Consider the following 17,785-nt stretch of genomic DNA (forward strand, 5'->3'; position numbering starts at 1 on the left):
TTAGGGGTTGCATGGAGTGGGAAATTTCAGACAGTAATTTTCTTTCTGTCCATGGTATCAAGGAGGTGAGACTTGATTACATAACCTCTTGCATTATTTTTCTGAACTGTCCTTTACATGTTTCCAGTTGTTTTTCACCGTTGTTTTGGCAACCAACCATTTGGACTTGATGAAAAATCTATTTTAAGAAAGTGCAATAAGAAGTGATGAAATATTGAAAAAGAAGATACAAGCTGATTTTAATTTTTAACTGCCAATGATTATTAAAAGCTAGAAATTTACAATATCTTTTCTCCTTCAAAAGCATCACAATAAGCTATAAGGAAAATGTTTATAACTTCTGAACAGTGGTTGTTGGCTGAATCACGTTACACGTACTTACCCTGCACATTGCATCTAATGGTTTCACTATTATGGTTTGGCTTAGCTAAAAACTAGCTACTTTGTACATAATGGTTTTGAGCCGAGTATATAGTCTGAAATTACTTAGGTAAGTAGAACATTCTTAATTAACAGTGTGCCTTAACTCTGACATCTGTGGTAGATTAGGACATGTGATAATAGTTAAACATGTAATGGCTTGGGTTGGAAGTGCGTCATGTATTTGAGTGTACTCATCCTTGTTCTTAGAGTCCAAATCAGGAAATAAACATCTTTCAATTGGATTTCTAGAAGAAAAAAATACAGTGAAAAAGTAGTTGAGTGCTTTACTGGTGGAAGAGGCTGAACGAAAAACCCTAAAATGTGAAGTGATGAAGGTCCTCAGAGTAGGGAGAGCAAGGTATAGGTCCTCCTCCTTCTTGATCTCACTTTGTTTCAGGAAATCTCCAAGCTTGTCCTTCTTTGGGCCGTTGTTTAGCTTGCCATTGTGAAATGAGCTGGAAACATCAGTTGCAGCTCCTTGTGATTGCCAAAGTGTTTATCCAGGCAAAGCATCATCTGCTTACCTTCACCTGCCCAGAGCTCCACTGGCTTTGCTGCAGCTCGTGGTGAGTCTGGCTATGGAAATTCCCTTGCAGTGCTGGAGCCCTGTGTACCCTTTGCAGGGTATATGATCACTGAATGAAATAATGGGCTTCTCGTCTTGGGCATTACCATCATCATTCCCTTAGTACCTTCTGAAAAAAACAGCTTAGTCCAAAGAGAAGTAGCTCCTGTTGGGCTAGGAAGAAAAAAGCACTTGACATATAAATGGATGAGCTACGGGCATTAGAAATGACGGTCTGTTTGGCCTCAGTGTACAGAGGTATACTGTGGTGCAGTTTAGCAAGAAGTGAATGATAAAACTCAACAGATCTAGCACTGGCTTGCTGATGGGCTAATAAATGCTGACTGGTCCTGTAACTCGTTTAACTGACAGCACTTGTCACTTGATTCATTTTCAACAGTGTCAATAATGAGAACATTAAAAGACTGTAAGGTACATTCCCCCTTCTGCTACTACTGTGAAGAGACAGTAATTTATGCTGCAGGATAGTGTGTTATGTATATTGCAAAGGCAGAGCATGAAAGCATTAATTTAGGTATTGTGTATGAGAATAAGGAATGCTAAAGGAGCTCTAAGAAGTAGTACAGTTTAAAAAAATCTGGTCTATAAAGCAGCAAATGTGATGATAATTCTTGTTTTGTAGAGTGTGTGGAGTTTTGTTTTGTAGGAAAAGCTATTTATCCTCTAATTTTTTTTATGTAGGTATTGCTAGGTCCCCTAGCAATCCATGCTTCATGTCTACTTTCAAATCTTTTAAAGCAGACTGTTTCTTTGAAGTCTTTTGTCTATGCTTTAACATAAATACAGCATTACAATACTTCTTCCCATCTAGCAATTAAAATAAATCACAGGGTTTTTTGTGATTGATTTTTCTATTACTCATCCTTTGCTATGAGACAGAAATTTGTTGCGTCTTAACTCTAACTGGTCCTTAGGGCAGGAGCAGTTTTTCTGCTAAGCACAGCAAAGAGCATAATTGTGGTCAATGAATAATGCTTTCTGCCAATTTTCTGCAGTCTAGCATAATTATTTTTGTACTGTAATTCCAGTCTCCTCTCTTTATTCCTAAAAACTATAAAGCATTTCAATTCTTAGGAAAACTATTAAAAATATTTGTATGCCTCTTGATACAGATCTCTAATTTACTTTTCATGCAGAGCGGACTGGCCCAAAGACCACTTTATTCCACCCTATGTCCCTCGTTTCCGAAATGGTTGGGAGCCTCCTTTGCTGAACTTCGTAGGAGCTCCAAAGGAACAAGAACTCAATCATTTGGCTGAGTCTGTGGCAAACGTTGCAGAGCAGCAGCGGAAACAAGAAATGAGAAGATTGTCAACTGAGGTAGGTTAAGCAATATAGTGTTTTTTAAATTATTCATTTTCTTAATTAGTTAAATGAAACTCCTTCCTTCATAAAACCTCAGTGGGTTTTCCTACCTCAGCCGGGAGGAGAATTCAAGCTCCTAAGATTCAGTTTGATTCCTSTCCTGCACTTTCAGATCCCATTGGTTTTTGTTTCCATATACTTTAGGCAGAATTTGGACCAAAGTGTGTCTGCATCTTTCTTGTTCTCAAATGTGCATCTGTGCACATACACATGCAAAAAAACACTTTCAGGGGAATGCTGGATTTAAGCTGCTTGTTCAGAAATGTGGAATTTAATGTTCTTTTCATAATTTCTTGAGACTTCCACTGTATTTCAGTAAAATACTCACAGATGCTATCAGAGTGATGCCATGTCAAGTAATTTAGGCTTGCTTTTGAAAAACAGCTGCCAATTAGAACTGTTGCAAAGGAGCATTTTTCCATCCCCTTCTCCTTCTGTTTGGAGAATGGAAACATGCTCCACTAGCTTAAAGCCTTTGCACAAACTGAAGTACATTTTCTGACCAACTCCACTGAGGAGCTAGAGGGCTGACTATGAAGATTCTGTCCTCTCTCTTCTCAGAGCTGGTCAGAAAATGTACTTCAGTTTATGTGAAAATTAAAGAATAAAAGCAGATCTTGATGCTTTCCCCCCCTCCCCCCACAAGAAAAGCTATTACTTTTTTAAATACATAAATGTTTGGGGTGTTTTTTGTTGTTGGGGAGGATATAAACGTTATTCATGTATTTATTTTTCCTGTACTAGCTTTAGTTTAAATGAAGGCTTAACTAGTCCAAGTCTCTAACAGCTGTACTTGAGTTACTAAGAGTATTTGGTAACTATGCATGAAAAAATTTTCTAGGTTCAGTCCATAGACTTTCATGTCTTCCTCAAGCAATCTACACCAGTACTGCATTCAGAGTACATCTTAATAGTATGATACTGGATTTTGTCTTAATGGTATAATGGTGAGCTTGACAAACATTTTAGTGACAGAAATGCATGTGTAGAAGAAGATTCAAAGGAAGGGTTTCAGAAGGACAACCTGATTGCCATTTGTGCTTTTGAAAAATATTCCTCATAGTTGCCATTTTTGGCTCTGAGCAGGGTTCAGCTTTCTAATGTTGAGTTACTGCAGTGAGCATTTCTCTGTGTAGGAGTGACTGCCCTTTGCCATTCGGTAGCACATAACCCTAGAGAGGAGCCTGCCATTTCATAGGTGTGTTAGGAGATCGTGTGTGTATRTACAGGGATGTGGCCCAGAGATGTCTAAAGCTAGGGAGGAAAAGCCATTTCTGTCTCATGCAACTTTCATTATTAAAAAAAAAAAAAAAAAACAGAACATTTTTGTGGTTAGGGTATTTGTCTCAAATATAAGAGACCAATGTTCAGTTGTAGGCAGATTGACCTGAATTCATAATATACTGTATTACTGGCTACTGTGGGCTGGCTTGCTCTTGCAGGGCAATTCTCTGCAATGGAGATAACAAAGCTTCCCCCAGAAAGTTTATCAAAACTGCCCATGGAAAACTTGTCACAATAAAACTCTGTTTTGACGAAAATCTTAATTTGGTTAAAAAGAAAAAAAATCCTACTCGGCTATAGAGATGAAAAAGCTGGGTAAAACTTCTCCCAAGCAAAGGAGGCTAACGTGGTTCACATTTGATTGCTTAAAACACTGTTTGGCTTTAAGCCTGATAAAATATACAAGAACTAATGAACTGAAGAAAAAGTTATTGTCTATGATTTATTTTGAGCAAAAAAGCATTTAGTAAAGTTAATGGGCACAATAATGTAAAATCTGGCTGTTGCCATTGCTGTCACCCCCTTCCCCACTCATTTCCCCAAAAAAACACATCAAACATCGTCTCAGAGTCTCACTACTGCCCTACATTTCCTATGCAGGTTTCTTGATTTCCTCAGTCGTGCTTCTTTGAAATCAAAAAAAAACCCTTTATCCACTTTGAGTGCTGTGTGAAATATACAAAATAGCATTAAAAAAAACTAGAGCGTTAGGTTTTGTGTTCTGATGATTGTAAATCTTTCATGTAATGTTTTTATGTGTAATAAGTTAAAACAAAATCTTGGTGGTGGGGAAAAAGGTAGGGGAGAGGGTTTGGTGTCTATATAGTAATGCTCTTTGGATTGGTAATTGTTTGTGACAGCCTAGACTCTTTTGATTGGTCTTTAAAAAATAAATAAAAATAAATAAAATAAAAAAATCAAAGGTGAGATTTCAGGCTGTGGTTCTTGACTCTGTCACTGATTCCCATGTGGTCTTGGCCAAGTCGCTTAACCCTGGCACCTTGGCCTTCCACGTGAGCTCCCTCCTCAGCAGCAACTCCAGGGCAAAAAGCGCCAAGCTGCTTAATAGCTGCAAAGTGCTTTAAGTGCTCAGCTGGAAAGAGCAATGTGAGTGCCAAATGCTATTTGCCTGCAGCGACTGGACTGCCCTATAGCGAGCTACGCCAGAGTGGCCGCCTTAATTATTCATTCGTAAGTCTGTTGTAACAGCTTGTTCAGTGAAAAGCAAAGGGAAAATGAGAGTTTAAGTGTTCGCTTCTTGTCTCTAATTTGCCTCATGCCTTGGTGTGATGTTGGACTGAGGCGCCTTCGTGAGCCTCCCTCCTTTTGCCTTAGCGCTGGATGTGGGGTGTCCTGGACCCCCTTCCTGCGGGACGCCCCTTGCAGGGAGCAGTGCCGGGTGGGATAACACCATGCGTGCTGCTCCAGTAGTTATGGTGCCCGGCCCTTATTTCTGGAGATTGATCTGGCACCTAGTAAAATGCATCAGATATTCTGGTTCCTGAGGGKTTTTTTTGTTTTTTTTTTTCTTGCCATTCCTGAACCTGATGATGCAGTTGCACGCGCAGTTTGCTCCACAGGGTGCTCAGGGTACAGTCACCTCTGTGATGGTGACTTCAAATGGCAGCGAAACAACGGGGAACCAGTGATTGCAGTCCTGTGAGGCTGAGGCTGCGCAAATAATTTCTGTGTGAAATAAAACAAATTCCTGCTCCCTGGGTATCTTTTGGTGTAATGTGTAAACTAGCTGACACTTGAGATTTTTTCAAAGAGGTTTTCCTAATGTATTTTTTAAGAATATTCTGCATATATGGGTTTCTTTGTGCTTTTCACTTCACAAAGCCTCAGCACCACAAATAAATGCCGCTGGGCACCAGGTCTGATACTCTGAGACATAAATGAGGTGGGTAACTTTTCTGTAGCCACACAGCAAGAAAAATCAGAAACCAGACTGCGAGATTTGAGAATTTCCGATGAAGCTCAGTTGTTCTAACTTGTGCAACGGGATGATGTTATGAGAAAAAGAGGTCTAGAATGAGCAACTTATATCTTCAGAAATTAAGTGGAGATTAATTATTAAAATAATTTATTTGGGGCAATGGATTTTAAAATAATTCTTACTAGAAGCAGAGTATCATTGCTGGATTTCAGGTTGGGCTTTTGTGAAGAGCTGCTTCTTAAAAAGAGTTTTGCAAAGGGTCAGATATGCTTATATAGGCGCCTGTCATAAACTGTGATGATTTTCTTTAATTAAAATCCTTAATTACACTGAGAATCACTTTCCTTTTTGTATTTTTTCACTGACTTCAGTCATATTCAATAGGAAGGTGACAGAAATGAGCCACAATTTTATTGTGGAGGCTTTATTTCTTACCGAGACTTAGCTTTAGCTTGCTAGAGTTTTCTGCCTTAAAGCGTGTGTTTAGAACAAAAGCTCAAAGCAGTTTCTCTATTCAGTTTATTTTAAAGCCATTCAATCGTTGTTTGCAAGTTCTGTTGCTGTAGGGATATCTAAAAGCTGACATGGATCTTGCCCCAGAGAACTGTTTTTCTAAAGAACATGCCCTGCAATATTAATGCAGCGGGATGACTTAGGGTAGAAATCCTTTTATTCTCTTCCTTTTGATCTCACTGTTTGTGTGTTTGAAATGCAGAGGTTATTAACTTTTCATGGCAGAACCGCGAGCACCTGAGAACAGGGACATGCAGATGCTGGCAGGGACCCTGGGGCTTCTGGATTAGGTGCGCTAAGCCAGTGCTGTCCTCGGCGCGCAGGTGACACTAATCCACTTTGTGGCTTTGTGTTTTTGTCTTGCAGCCTCCCGGTGTTCCCGACTACCCTCCGGCTGATGGGTATGCATTCAGTAACACCGTTTACAAAAGAGGGCCTCTGCTGGACCAAGGGGCCGCTGTTGCTGCCTTTAAGCAAACTGTTAGCCGGCATGTAGATAGGTAACACGGAGTCAACGTCGTATGTAGTGCTGTGGATAACTGTCCCGACTTGCTGCTGTTGGGGTGGTGGTGTCTGTAATTACCTCTGGTTGTGTCGTTATTTCTGTAAGGAAGCAATTCTGGTTAGCAGTGGGTATCTTGCTTTTGCTTCTCTAAAGCACATCTTTAAGACTCTTTTAGTATATTCTCTATGGTAGTACCCTGTTTATGTGCCCTGTAAATTGATGCTTTTGTCAAAAATGATGTAGTGGAATCACCTATCAACCTGAATCAGAACACTGGATCCTCTTGTTTGCATTTAAATTATATTTCTACTTTTTCATAGTTTTTAAAAGGTATGCTTTGCTCTTTATGGAACTACAAAGAATTACAAATCTACTGAGATTCATCTGTCATTGTTTTGAACAATTGTTTGATTTGTGTAGCTGCTCACTTACTGCTCCTTGGTGTTCTGCTTTTTGCTTTCTGGACTGGTGCGTAAACATTCACTTTCAGAGTAGTAACTAATCATTCCTTCTGCTCTTTTCCAAATGTTTAGTTACACAAAATGCTCTGAAATGTTTGCTTAGCAACCAGAGTCTTTTTGCACATCCTTTTTCATCCCCTCCATTTTAGCCTAAATCCAAATAGCTTAGGAAGATTGAATGCACTGATCCTTGCAGTCTCAGCCTTGTGTGTATGGAGAATTTGTATCAGGGCAAGCTGTGGGAGTAAATCAGTAAAGCAGGGCTGGCATTACTCCCCCATGCAAACGGTATTCCTTATACACCATATGAACTGTACGTTTAGTATAAGTGTCATGGAAGATGTTTAAGCTAAGTTTTGGGGATAAGATCGTTGGCTTAAAAAAACAAAAACAAACAATAAAGCACTGCTGTGACACTATTGATGAAAACCTTTGCACATCTCCTAGGTTTGAGCTATGTGCCAAAAGATTCTTCTGCTAATCTGCATGCAAACAAGCTCCTCCATGTTGTGCAGGACAAAGACTTGACTCTTTTCCTGAAGTTTGGTTTTATTCTTAATAACAACAACAGCAGTAGTAGTGATATCTAATCTTTTTCTCAAACTTGTTTACTCTTTGGGTTCTTCTCTCAGTACCACTCAGCTTGCAATCTGGATGATCTCTACTAGAACTTCCTTTCTCTTTTATCTGTAACATGATAAGGCCTGTTTTGTCCTCTCAGAGTAAGAGTATTCCATGCAAGTGCTCTTGCCTCCATTTCAGGTTTCGAGAATGAGACTCGCTGCACTGAGCTGCAGATGGTATCAGTGTATCCGGCTGCATCTGAATTAGTCATTGAAGCCTCCTTTGTAGTGGGTAAAGAGAATGGGTGTTTCTAAGAAGCAGTTCATGTAAGGTGAAGTTAGTCTTTTGAACGACGTGAAACGAGAGGTGCTATAGCGGTGCTGATTTCTCACCATTGACTGCAGGAGGGAGTCGAGATGGCTAGTGCTGATGCAAACATCTGCAGCGTATCATTATTTCCCAGCCTGTTCGATGCTACACAAACATTCTCATTTGCTAATTGGCTCTTGAGACATATAATATGCGCTCATTGTGTGTGGGGGAAGCTATTAATATGTATCACCATAAGTAACTTCAATTTAAAGATAAGTGTTAAAGCAACTGTGAAGAAACAGGTGGTGGGGGAGGGAGGAATACAAACTGACCATTTCAGCCATTTCAGCTGTTTTTTGACTTTTTATTTAATCACTGGCAACTTCAATGAGCCAAGTTCTAACATGTCAGGACCTAGAGTAAGAGGTGCTTTCCTTGGGCAGCTTGAACTATCAGGATCTTAAACTTCCAGTGTATTATTAGGGTCCACCTGGGGCTCCTGTGTTCAAGGCTCCCTCTGATGCCAAGCAACATAGTCTGAATGCAATTCTTCAGCAAGTCGTGCTGTGTCAAAATATGCTGTGTGGTTTATTTTTGTGCCGTCATTTGTGGAAGAGGACCCTGGAAGGCCCTATAATCCACTAGGCTCCCATTTGACGTGCACAGGAGAGCAAAGAGTTGCAATTACAATATATCCGATAGGCAATAAGGAAACACAGTGGAGGATGAATGGATGGAAGCATTGAGAATATTTCTGCCACAAGAAAACTGTTTGGCTCATTAAGCTAGACTTGAAGAATTATGGTCCCTTCACAACATGCAGTCACCGGCCTGCCTATGTTCTAGGGATGTTACTGTTGATTGCAACAGAGTTAGGTAAAACTGAAGCGTAAGCATTTCTTTGTAAATTCTGCCTGAGTTATGGTTCTTGGAGGGAACAGGATGGTTAGCTGTAGGCAAGGCAGGAAGATGTAGTCAGTCTGTTTCCCAGCACAGAGTTTGGAAAGGCAGCTTAACAGTAAAAGTAGCTTCAGAGGTACATTAGTAGTCATATGCCTAAAATGGTGAGAAAGCACTTCAAAATTGTATAAATTTTGAGTGGGTGGCTGAAAAATTGAGATTACTCACCTTTCAACCTCACAACAGCTATTCTGCAGGCAGCAGTTCAACCCATATTTTTCATTCTCTCTTTAAATGCTTTTAGTGTTTCATCTTTCTTTCAAAATGATACATTTTCAATCTGAATATGACTGTTCCTTTGTTCTGCTCTCCAAGTTAAGTGAGACAGTTCTCCACAGCCACGTAATAGCTAGGTAACCACTGGAAAGCCGGGCGTGCCGGGGAGCCACAGTCACCCTGTGAACATCAGCAGTCGGATGCATTTGTACCTCTGTGCTGTGATGTTGTATGCAGCTTTTCATGCCGTTGCTTGTTTAATCTTTTCATTATCCTTTTTTTTTTTTTTAAACTTTACTATATGATATGGATTTAGGTTGTCACTTGCAATAGGTGAATAATGGACCTCTTTCTTTTAGATGCTTTTTGAGGGGGGAGGGGGGCTTCTGACCTTGAAGTAGTAGTACATCAAAGAAAATAATAGCTTTTCACCCAAAGACAGTGTGGGTTTGATCAAATCTGAACAGATTTTTCCTCAAAGAAACAGTATACCTCAGTAGTTTTCTGTGATATACTTTATTCTACAATGAACCCTGTTCTTAACTACCTTGAAGTTATTTTTCATTTTTAGCTGATGTAACAGCTCGGGGTTGTTAGTGTTTATGGTATCTTATGGTCAATTAGGAGAGCTGACCTATACCAGACAATTTTTTTTTTTTTTTTAATTAGCAGTTTAAGTCCATTAGAATCAATACCAAAAAGTTATTCATTTATTATGTGATCTGAAATTTATTTTATGATGGAGCCTAGAAATATAATTTAATTCAAAGCACAAGATAGTTTGTACAAAATGGTTTGTAAAAAAAAAAAAATCCAATCTCAGTGTATTCATTTGCTTTTATGTCAAGCTAACGTAGTTTCGTATCGGAAAACACACTAAATCTAGTGTATGTATTTATCTTTATGCAATGGCATCTGCTAATCCAAGTTGTTGTTATACATATTGCAAGCAGTGAGCCAATAAAGATCACTCAGTTTTTGAGGTAAATGTAACTCAACTGCTTTTTTATCTTTTTTTCTTTTCTTTGAAACTTAATCAGTGTATTGTGAATAGGCCAGTTTTATAGCAACATGATGTTATGGTGGCTTTTTTGTTTAAGTGTTTTGCAGATTGTTAAAAGAGGGCATTTTGTCTTTGTTTTTTATTTGCTTGAATGCCTCACTGAAAAATAGTCTGATTTTTGCTTTACAGAAACTATGAAGCACACAGTAGAGCACAGCCCAAGAAATATGCCAAATGCAAGTATGAGTTTATGGCAAGAAACAACAGTGAGCTTTCTGTCATGAAGGATGAGATTGTGGAGGTAATTTTTTTGCAAAGAGAAAACAATTTCTAGTGCCTCTCAAAGCTGAGGATATCTTCCCTGTAGGCAGTGTGGCTGTCCCAAATGATGACTTCAATGTGTTGTTCCAGTTTATCTCCATTAATATGGAAAGCTCAATTAATTTGTGTCGAGTTATAGGCAAGATAAAGAGAGATTCTGTGCTGATTTACGACTTGTTGCTGTAGAGGTCCACATTATAAATATATTTGTGTGGTGTTCTTCCGTCTTCTCCAGTGTTGCTTTTCAAAGCATAATTTGATAGTATTTAAATAACTAGCTCTGTGTACTGCCTGTGTGTGTGCAGGGCATAATGAAAGGCTGTCCTTTCCTGGAAGGGTTGGTAACTTGAGAGTTGGAGAAGTGTGGGAGGGAGGGAGCAGCAAAGAGAGAAAATGTTTTATGTAAGATTGCACTGCAGGTAGTCAGAAATCAGATTTCTGCTAGCCAACCTGTACCAACCCCTCATTCACTCAGAAGCGCTTCGTCTCCAAATTTGTGCCTTCCTAGAATGATGCATTTCTCCATATTTGTAGTTAGGTTTTCTGATTGTCGGCAGTAGATAGTCGAGATGCCATCCATCATCTTTGCACAAGTGTTTCTGTTCTTGTATCCACTGTTGTCCTTCACACGTGAGCTGACTTGTCTGAGTTCACATGAGGTCATTAAATGCTTTTCTTTCAAATCCTTTCTTCAGAGCCATGTTTTGAAAAGTGCAGCACTACAGTGTACAATTAGTTATGGGGATAATCCAGGAAGCCTACAGTGGTTCTTTAGAGGCATCTATGTAAGATCTGTCAACAAACATGAAACCTGGCAAAATAACAGTTTTGTTTTTATTATGTACAGTGTAAGTGCTGACAGGAGAAAAGTAGGAAAAAAATACACAATTAACTTGCCAAACTATTTCAGATTCTGGATGACAGGAAGCAGTGGTGGAAGGTTCAGAATAAAAGCGGCAGTGCAGGCTTCGTGCCAAACAACATTTTGGACCCACTGAGAAATCAAGAAGGTGGTCCAGGATGGTCAGAACCTGCATATACCCGCACCATCCAGGTACGTCCGCTCCTTAGGAGCAAAACTTTCTTTTGAAGCGCATGTGCATGTGTTTTGAAGAAGGAAAGCGATCCACAGCAAAGCTTAAAAAAACCTGCATGTTCCACTGATGTATCAAAGATTTTTTTATTTTTTTTTAAAGGCTGAGGTTGATTTCTGTATTGCATAGAGTCTAACGTGAGAATAAAGTTGACAGAAACGTAGCAAAATCTTTTCCTTTAAGGTTTTTTTTCTGCTTGTTTGCTGAGAGGTGGTAATTTCCATCCTAATGGAAGTTTATGCATTTATTTCAATTGCAAATATCCTATGTGGATTGATAGCTGTTGATGCCAAAGAAGGAGTTTGAATTATTTAAGGTAGGGTCATCTTTGTTTCTTCTAGGAGAGTGAACATTAGCTTTTCTTTTCTGTTTCTGCCTTTGTGTGTGTCTCTATCTTAGACTTGAATTTATTTAATTACTAAAATTTTGGAGTTATAATAAAATATGTGCCTTTGCTATTAAGTTCACAAAGTAGGTATTTTTCAATTACTGTCCCTGTGCATCAACTGCAGTCTAGGCTTCTGGCCTAATTTTCATGTTGTGGTATAGAATTAATTATTTTTGTTATTTCTTGTATACATAGAATTATAGGGTAAAGTACTAAAAGCAAACAAACAAGAAAGAACAGACAAAAAACCTTACCTCAGTGTGACTATCAACCTGAGTAAGGATTTGCATGATACAGTTGTAGTGCGCGTTTTTGCACTAAGTTTGAGTGGGCTGGAGGCTCGTAAACACACAAGGCAAACACATTTGGATTAAGCAGAAGTTTCAGGCCTTCCTTCGCATCAGCCTTTCAGCCCAAATGCAAGCCAAACTTGTGTTGAAACTTGAAATTTAATTTCATTTAATTTAACCTAATATTCATTCCTTGTGTCATCAGCTGTGTCATCAGCTGATGACTGAAAAACTAGAAATACCATAATGTTGTTGTTAACTGTCTCTATTGCAGAGTCATCTAAAAGTCCCAATTGAAAGTGTCACTGTGCCAGATGCTGTATGTATAGCTAACATGAAAGATAGAGCCTTTGCAGTATTTCCAGCCTTTCCAGGGATATGGAAAATCTCTCAAGAAACAGGTCTTAGGGTATTTCTGGCCCAGTACTTTGGTAGACGTCTCTTGAGCTTGGTGGGCTTTGAATCAGGCTGTTTCTGAGTTTTTCCTGTCCCTAAATGTTTGCCAAATACCATTTGCTCTCTTTCTAAATTGATTCTAGTTTTTATCTGTGCGTGAAATGAAACATGTATCTAGAGTGCTTTTCAAATCCTCRTTTAAAGATCTGACTTCTTTTTTTCTTTAAGTGCATGTAATTTTGTGTGTTTGAAATTTGCCAAGAAATATTGAGCAGACTAAGTGCGTATAGCTTTGAGTAGAGGTTTTTTGTAATGTACTGCAGGTTTTGAAGTCTTCTGTACAAAATAATTACATGACATAGGAAATAATAAAATCCTCATTTTCACAAAGCGTTCTCCACAGACCTATGAAAATTAGGGGCAGAGAATGGCATTTAAGATAATCTGTTTTTTTCCCCTCTGGCAGGTTGTTCCCTGCAGTCCATTGTTTATTTCCTTTGTAGTTTTAACTTATTTAAATATGAGCTTGAAATACTGTGAAACTATTTAGGAACATAATGAATTGCGCAGGATAAAGGGAGTCTTACCAAGACATGCGTCAGTAATGCTGTTCTTAACTTTATGGTGACTTGTCATAAATTTAGGACTCCTGAGTGTGCTCTTCTGTCTCTTTCTCTGCGATAGACATGTCGTTCGTTTGGGCCCTGTTTGCCTAACGGTCTTTATTTTGATCACAGTGTTATTAGTGCTGCTATTTCGGTGAGACATGAGACACTGAAGTGATCACTGCCTTGCCCAAGGTCAAACAGGAGAACTTGTGGGTAGAGTAGGAAAGGGAAGCTAATTCCCATCAGCGCCTTTGGGAAACACTGAGCACGAGCAGGTTCTCCGCTGCATGGGTTTCTGCCAGTCTCTTAAATTGGCTTTTGTTATAGCTGTGAAGCATTTGAGGCCTTTCAAAGTAGTATGTCAGTTGTGGTGAGCACCCTGGTCCTCTTTATGCTGCAGATTTATATTTATATACAAAGTTAATGTATTTCTTTACAGACTACTGGCCTTCAAAGCATAGGTGACAAAAATGTGTTTTCAGGCTATGGAGGATTAAGGATTGCATTGAAACATTATTTTTTCATTCAATTATTCTACAGACTGACAACCTTGCTCTGATAGATGGATGTCTAGTTATCACGATTATTCTCAGAAAAGCAAAGTTCATTTTAGTCTGGCTCTGTGCCTTTTGCTAGTGACCTCTGAGTCCGCAGACTGGATTAAATTTTGATTTTTTTTTTTTTTCCCCCCCCCCTCTCAATCCCATTCAGGATCCAGGTCCTAACAGTTGCTTCAAAGCATTGAGTTGTCTGAGATGATACTTGCAGGAATATTACAAGCAATATGGTAGTTATTTCATCGTTTTTGTGAGTCCAAGGCTGTAACATTGCCTTTCTGCTGGTCAGGAAAGAGACTCTTGAATTAGTTCCAGTAAAACAATATTCTTACTCGTTTAGTACTTCTGTACATATAGTAGAGCATTTTGATGCTTGCTTATATCTTCAACTAATGTTAATTACTGGTTATCAAAGTTTCCTGTGGTGTTGGCCTTTTTGGTCTGCCTTTTATCATGAAATAACAGTGGAACTTCACCACCCATTATATATGAATATAAACAGTTTCCCAAGCACTTTAACATCTTCTTATGTACAATATTTCTGGTGGACCTAGAGAATAATTCATAAATATATTTCCTGTTCACTGTGCATTTTATTAACTTTTTCTACTACTCTTTTAAAAGGAAAACTGAGAAATATAGTTAGGATAGAGATGTGTATCTTTATGGACATGATAATTAGTCTCATGACACCCTTTGTGAGGTGAGGCAGGTATTTTATCCATGATATGTATGGAATACTGAGGCACGGAGAGTGAAGCCAAATGCAGTCCATTAGTCTTATTTTAAAAAAGCATGAAAAATGTGACTGTCCACAGCAGTGTGACAATACATGTAAGGGGCATGATGTAGTCTCAGGTGGAAAGTCAGTCTGTGCTGCCTTTGGTGTCAGGGTGAGCGTGGTCCGTGTCAATGCCCGAGGTCTCTCCCGAAGTCTGAGACTTGTGCCCCCGCAGTGACTGTGGGGTTTTGGCATGGCATTGCTCAGTGCTGAGCAGCTGTCAGTCATCAACAGTATAACTGTGGATGTTTGTGTGGAAATCACTAGTATTCCTTCATAGGTCTATCTTAATTCATCTAATTGCTTAAATATTTTTAAATCTTTTTCCTTCATTATAGCATTTCAAATTCTTATTACTCACTTCTAAAGTTGTTGCAACAGAACATATGTTTTCTATAGAGTCTTTTTTTATGATAGGCAAGCGCCAAGAAAAAATTCTCTACCTCATTTTGAACAAGCATCCTTTGCCTTCCTTGGCAATCTTACCATCAAAACCTTTCTGTCAAGTCTCTTTGTTTAGCTATTCTCTTAAAATATCCCTCTGTGGGAAGTGGTTTCCCCTCAAGCAGAGCATTTGTGCCCAAACTTAGTTCTTAGTGTCATACTCATCTTTTGCCAACTGGTGTCTTTCCTGCTGATCACAAAGTGTCTGGTAATGAAGAGATATAGTTGCCAGGTGCTCAGTTTGTAGTGGCCAAAGAGATGTCATAATTCTTGACCATGAGCCAGTATCTGTTTTACCTCCTTTCATATTAAATGCTTTTTAAAGTTGCCATTGAACCAAAACTTTCTGATTTAAAAAATAGTGATTTTTCTGTCCAATTCAACATTGATCCAGTCCCAAATTATGGGATGGCATTTATTATACAGAAGAGCCATTGAGTGTCTGTGAAAAGGACTTGATTAATGATAGGAATTAAATGTTCCCAGTTCACCCACTAAAAAATGTATTTTATAAGAAATGGGGACAAATGCTGTCTAATACCAATTTGAATAATTAAATTCTGTTTAAATTTCTTGTCTGTTTCTTCTATTCTAAGGTGCTTCTTGCTTTCTAGCCTGCTGTTGTGATATCGCTTTTTTCATTTCAGAAGCAACTGGCTGCCTGTGGGGTAGAAAGACCCGTATATATCAAAAGGGTTAGGTTTGATGACACTAATCATCATCACACACAACTTTTGTGTGCCTGGTGCTGTGGGATTGGAATTTGTAAATCTGATTAAAAGATACATTCCTTAACACTCTGCAAAGTATGAGTTAGGTGCCTTGCGATGGGATTTTAATAGGCAGCTGGCTGGCTGTGGGTAATAATCGAGCCCACCAAAGGAAATTCTGGTGAGAGACCTCCCTTGAAATTTTCTCTCCCAGTCTTGGGTGCTTCCTTGTCCCTTTTGGTTATAGATGAACAATTGGTTCACTCTTATCTCTTAAAAAATAGCCAAAGGTAGGAGGCACATGTTCCAAATGGGAGAGCCTGGCATGAGTCTCAAGAAAACACCCAAAGCACAACGCTGTTGACAAAACCAAGGCTGAATGTGCTTCAGCCCTCTTGGTGAATTCTGTCGCTATGCAAACAAGAATGTGACATTAAAATATTCAGCAASAGAATAAATAGGAAGGTCTGTGTCTGTGTTAACTTAATGAGAGCATTTCCTAGCACTAATTCTAGTTATGGTTAATATCTGATGACTCTTTAATGTTAAGTCTGTATTTTCCATAGTTTGAAAGCATATATATCTTGTTTCTGTTATATATTTGAAAATGTATTGTTTTCAATTTTTCTGTGATGATCAAGAGTTGAGGTTGATACTCATCACTTTTGTTGAGACTCATGATCTTACTTCCATAAAAGTAGCTCAAATCATGCAATATCTTGATTTTTGACAAGATATAACATGAAGCATATTGAAAAAGATAATCAAAACCTACATTTTTTTATGTGGAATACAGAGATGTTTCTGTCAAAAAAAAAAATTTAATAATACTAATAATAGAAAGCTTTTCTGGTATATCCAGATTTTTAATAAGTGTATATCATCACTGTTCCAAATGATTTAATGGATTTCTTCTGATTTCCATGAGTTACAATTTGGCCCATTATTAAAAAAAATAAATAAATAAGAGGGGGAGGAAATAAACAAGGAGTGTTCATCATTCTGGTAGCAGTCAGCAAAACACTGGCTACATGTCTGTCAGCAGTGCCCCCATTACATCATTTTGTAAGTTAGCCAACATTTTTTAGCTTAAATAAGTGCTTTTTAAAAAAATACTTGCTGTGATTTGTTTCTTAATATTGTACACTTTCAAGTGTTGCCTACATTTATCTTATGATTTATATCCTTTCTCAGGTGCGTTTTTTTTCTTTTTTTTTTGTTTTTTACACTTATTTCTAAGTTTTCAGTCTGTTTGGATAGGTGCTTTGAAAAGAGCTCATTGCTTATATGATATCACTTATGTATGTTGGGGTAACCAGTGTTTCGCCCATTATTCAAAAGAAGAAAATGGAAATAACTCATTATGTGAGTTGCTTAGTGAGTAAGAAGAGGTAATTACTAGTACTGATGTTCTTTTTTTTTTAAATTGCTAATGCGTATGAAATTTCAGGAGTGATATGCGGGGCGGTTATTTTTAACTTTTTAACAATACTATTTGATGTGTTTACTTTGTTTTCCTCACAGCAATTGCTGGGAGAGCTTTCAGAGGTAAAAAAAAAAAAAAAAATTGCTCTTCTGATATTGAACCTCAAAAATGAGTCTTTTGGGCTATGCAGTTACAAAATGCCAAAGTGCATGTTTGCTTTGTTTGCAGAAATCAGTAGAAGCGCCCGGAAAAAGGTGTGGATGTCCTCAAAAGATCTGGAATTAAAAAAAAAAAAAAAAAAAAGTTAAATTGCTTCTAATGTCTAATTGGCTTTTGTGCAAAAAAATTCTACAAAATTTGAAGCATGTTTCAATTTGGTTTCATCTGTAAATGTAGAATTTGAGTGAGGCTTCCTTTTTTCTTTTCACTGCAGCTTACAGCAGGTCATTTCGATGAGGCTTGTGGTTGCAGTACAACAGTTCAGCAATTGCATTAGTAGCATCAATTGAGAGCTACATGTAGTGTTTAGCTGACTCTTTTTCTGAATTGTGATTGCGGTGATATGCAGTGGATGCCTTGCTTTGTAATGGATCATCTCTACCATAAAAAGAGCAGTGCTTTTTCCTTGCATGTTGTTTG

The 17,785-nt window shown here is 38.3% G+C and overlaps 1 protein-coding gene across 2 annotated transcripts in view; it reads left to right on the top strand.

The window, feature by feature from the left end:
* The window catches only part of EPS8 (epidermal growth factor receptor pathway substrate 8), a 55,383-nt gene that overhangs the window by 26,620 nt on the left and 10,978 nt on the right, over positions 1 to 17,785 (top strand). For both annotated transcript variants that reach the window (XM_026070380.1, XM_026070379.1), the window contains 4 exons: positions 2,146 to 2,329; positions 6,477 to 6,610; positions 10,321 to 10,432; positions 11,363 to 11,506. In XM_026070380.1, coding sequence (XP_025926165.1) covers positions 2,146 to 2,329; positions 6,477 to 6,610; positions 10,321 to 10,432; positions 11,363 to 11,506 — 574 coding nt within the window. The remainder of the gene's footprint in view (positions 1 to 2,145; positions 2,330 to 6,476; positions 6,611 to 10,320; positions 10,433 to 11,362; positions 11,507 to 17,785) is intronic.

Source organism: Apteryx rowi, unplaced genomic scaffold, assembly GCF_003343035.1.
Source record: "Apteryx rowi isolate R43461 unplaced genomic scaffold, aptRow1 scaffold_31, whole genome shotgun sequence".
Classification (NCBI taxonomy): domain Eukaryota; kingdom Metazoa; phylum Chordata; class Aves; order Apterygiformes; family Apterygidae; genus Apteryx; species Apteryx rowi.